The sequence below is a fragment of the Habropoda laboriosa genome, unplaced genomic scaffold (genome assembly GCF_001263275.1).
Source record: "Habropoda laboriosa isolate 0110345459 unplaced genomic scaffold, ASM126327v1 scaffold36, whole genome shotgun sequence".
Taxonomy (NCBI): Eukaryota; Metazoa; Arthropoda; class Insecta; order Hymenoptera; family Apidae; genus Habropoda; species Habropoda laboriosa.
The window spans coordinates 1,489,723-1,492,662 of NW_017100155.1; the positions used below are offsets into that span (position 1 = coordinate 1,489,723).

Genomic DNA, 2,940 nt, shown 5'->3' on the forward strand with positions numbered 1-2,940 from the left:
TCATATGTACATATTTTTTAAAACAGATTCAGAATATGTTTACAAAATTCTAATTGTTACATAGAGGTTATAGTTGCAACACTGTATAGCATATACACTACTTTTATAATTTCTATAATATATTAAACAATTGACATAAACATTTTCATAGAAGATTAAATTTTATTAAATGATATTTTATTTTGTTTGTAATAAATACTTATGTAAATAAATATCAAAAAGTATAGAAATTTATGTCACAATAGACTGACGAGAATGATAGGAACATGAATGCGTTTCTCGAACGACGTTATAAAACAAAAAATTTGTGCATTTGCATTAATATTAATGCATTTGATGTTTTAAATAATAGTGGCTTATTATATGAAAGATTTACTTTAACATAATTTTACTGTCACAACATGAGTAATTATATGAGGTCTATGATATTTAAAAAGGTATGCTCAGTTTTATTAAGTTCGTTTTCTATTTTAAATAATTTGAAATGAAAATCTAGTATGGGATTAATTTGAATTTCAGTTTTAAAATTCACTTTTATAATTTTGCACAATATTTCTTGTATATTGTTTCTTTGTTTGCATTTAAACAATTCGTAGTATACATAGGTTATGAAATTTAATCCATGCCGGTTATTTCAATTATTTTAAAATTATAATTAATATCAATAACATATTTATTTGTTACACATTCTTATATTACAATAGATTGCATTTAAAAATATTATATAAATCTATAAGATGTTAAAATTTTGAAGAAATACAATTCTGAAACTAATGGAAATTACTTTATTTTAGGTTATAAAACCGCTGCAAAATATAGACAATGCATATCAACATAAAATTATGTCTAATTTAAATGTCAAATTTAATAGCATAGGTGGTATATATTCTTTTGAATTACTTTTAAAATCGAATGATTATGATATAACAAATGAAGTTGAAAGCATTATAAAAAATGATGTAAGAGACACTTTTGATAATATTACAGTAAAAGATAATACTGTATATTTTGGTATACAAAGAGATAAATATGTGAAAAAAATTTTAGAAAATAATTTGGTTGGAGTAACACCACCATTACTTGTAGACAATAGTAAAAATATTATAATAGAATTTAGTTCACCAAATATTGCAAAACCTTTTCATTTAGGGCATTTGCGTTCTACGGTCATAGGAAACTGTATTTCTAATGTAAATACTTTTCTACAAAATGAAGTTACAAAAGTAAATTATTTAGGAGATTGGGGTACACAATTTGGTTATATTCAGTTAGGAATAGAAATGTCAAATACTGATAATATGGAACTGCAAACAGATCCTATTAAAACATTGTATAAAGTTTATGTTGAAGCTAATAAGTTAGCTACATGTAACCCAGAAATACATGAACGTGCTAAAGAAATATTTAAGAACTTAGAATTAGGAGATAGTGTGAATTATAATAATTGGAAAACAATTAAGAATTTTACTGCTGTAGAATTAGAAAAAACTTATAAAAGAATAGGTGTAGTTTTTGATAAGTATGATTGGGAGTCTCTATATACTAGTAAAAACATAAATAAAATGATTAATTTAATGGAAGAAATGCAATTATTAACATTAGATGATGTTAACAGAAAAGTAGTATCTGTTAGTGAAGAGAGAAGTATTCCAATTATAAAAAGTGATGGTACAACTTTATACCTAACTAGAGATATTGCTGCAGCTATTGATAGATTTGAGAAAAACAAATTTGATGCTATGTACTATGTTGTGGATTATAGTCAATCAGATCATTTTTCTAATTTGATTACAATTTTAAATAAAATGAAACTACCTTGGGTAGACAGATTAAAACATGTCAAGTTTGGAAGAGTACATGGTATGAGTACAAGAAAAGGTACAGCAGTATTTTTAGAAGACATTTTAAATGAAGCAAAAGAAAAAATGAAACAAAGACAATTAGCAACAAAGAGTAAGTTTATTTTGTCTATAGTTACAAATAGCATATACTTGAAACAAAAGTAACAATTATCTAAATTTAATTGATTTAAGTTAATTTTTGAATATTTAGTCAGTTATGAATATTCAGTTATCAATTATGAACATTTTATCATTTAAAACTAAAGTATTCTAAATCATTATATTTAGCAACTAAAATTCCTTTAAATGAAATGGATGTGATTTCTGATATTTTGGGAGTTTCTGGTATAATTATTCACAACTTGAAACAAAATAGAATGCATAATTATGAATTCAATTGGAACACAATGCTTGATGTAAGTTGTCTAGGAAAATTTAAATCTCCTATTAGGTATTTCAAAACTTTTTGTAAGGAGTAACTAATATGTTTCAACATTAGTTAAAAGGTGATACTGGAATAAAATTGCAATATACTCATTGCCGCTTATGCAGTTTAAAAGAGCTATCTGGTGCTACATTAGTAGGAGAATGCGATCCAAGTCTTTTAAAGGAATTACAAGTGGATACTTTAATTACATTAATCAGTCAATTTGATGAAGTAGTACTTAAATGCTATGAAGAATTAGAACCATGTACATTAACAATATATCTTTTTCATTTAAGGTCAGCATGAATATATTAAATAGGTAGCATTAAAATTTACTAACTTTATAGTATTTTTATTTATAATAGTTAAATTTTTTTTGTAGTAAGGCAATTAATTTAGCCTTCAAGAATTTGCGAATAAAAGGTGAATCAAATGACTTAGGAAATCAAAGATTACTATTATTTCATGTAGCAAAAATAACACTTGCTCAAGGTATGAAATTACTTGGTTTAACACCCTTGGAAAAAATGTAAAGAAAAAATATAATTTTAGACATGTATATGATGAATATAGATATTTAAATAATATATTGTACTTGTGTATTTAATATGTAGTTCTTTTAATGTATTTATTGTTTATTAAAGCACATGGAAAAGGTTATAATTAACAAAT

The 2,940-nt window shown here is 24.1% G+C and overlaps 1 protein-coding gene across 1 annotated transcript; it reads left to right on the top strand.

Moving 5' to 3' along the window:
* The first annotated feature begins 401 nt into the window (after window positions 1-401).
* LOC108576324 (probable arginine--tRNA ligase, mitochondrial) lies at window positions 402-2,801 on the top strand. The gene is made up of 5 exons (XM_017939291.1): window positions 402-437; window positions 795-1,953; window positions 2,130-2,257; window positions 2,341-2,564; window positions 2,651-2,801. Exons 1-5 carry the CDS (start codon window positions 402-404, stop codon window positions 2,799-2,801), a joined length of 1,698 nt encoding a protein of 565 aa, XP_017794780.1.
* The last annotated feature ends 139 nt before the right edge of the window (window positions 2,802-2,940 follow it).

Coding starts and splice junctions, on each gene's coding strand:
- LOC108576324 (XM_017939291.1), top strand. CDS start 402: ATGAGTAATTATATGAGGTCTATGATATTTAAAAAG. Junction 438..794: donor GGTCTATGATATTTAAAAAG/GTATGCTCAGTT, acceptor ACTTTATTTTAG/GTTATAAAACCGCTGCAAAA. Junction 1,954..2,129: donor AAGACAATTAGCAACAAAGA/GTAAGTTTATTT, acceptor CATTATATTTAG/CAACTAAAATTCCTTTAAAT.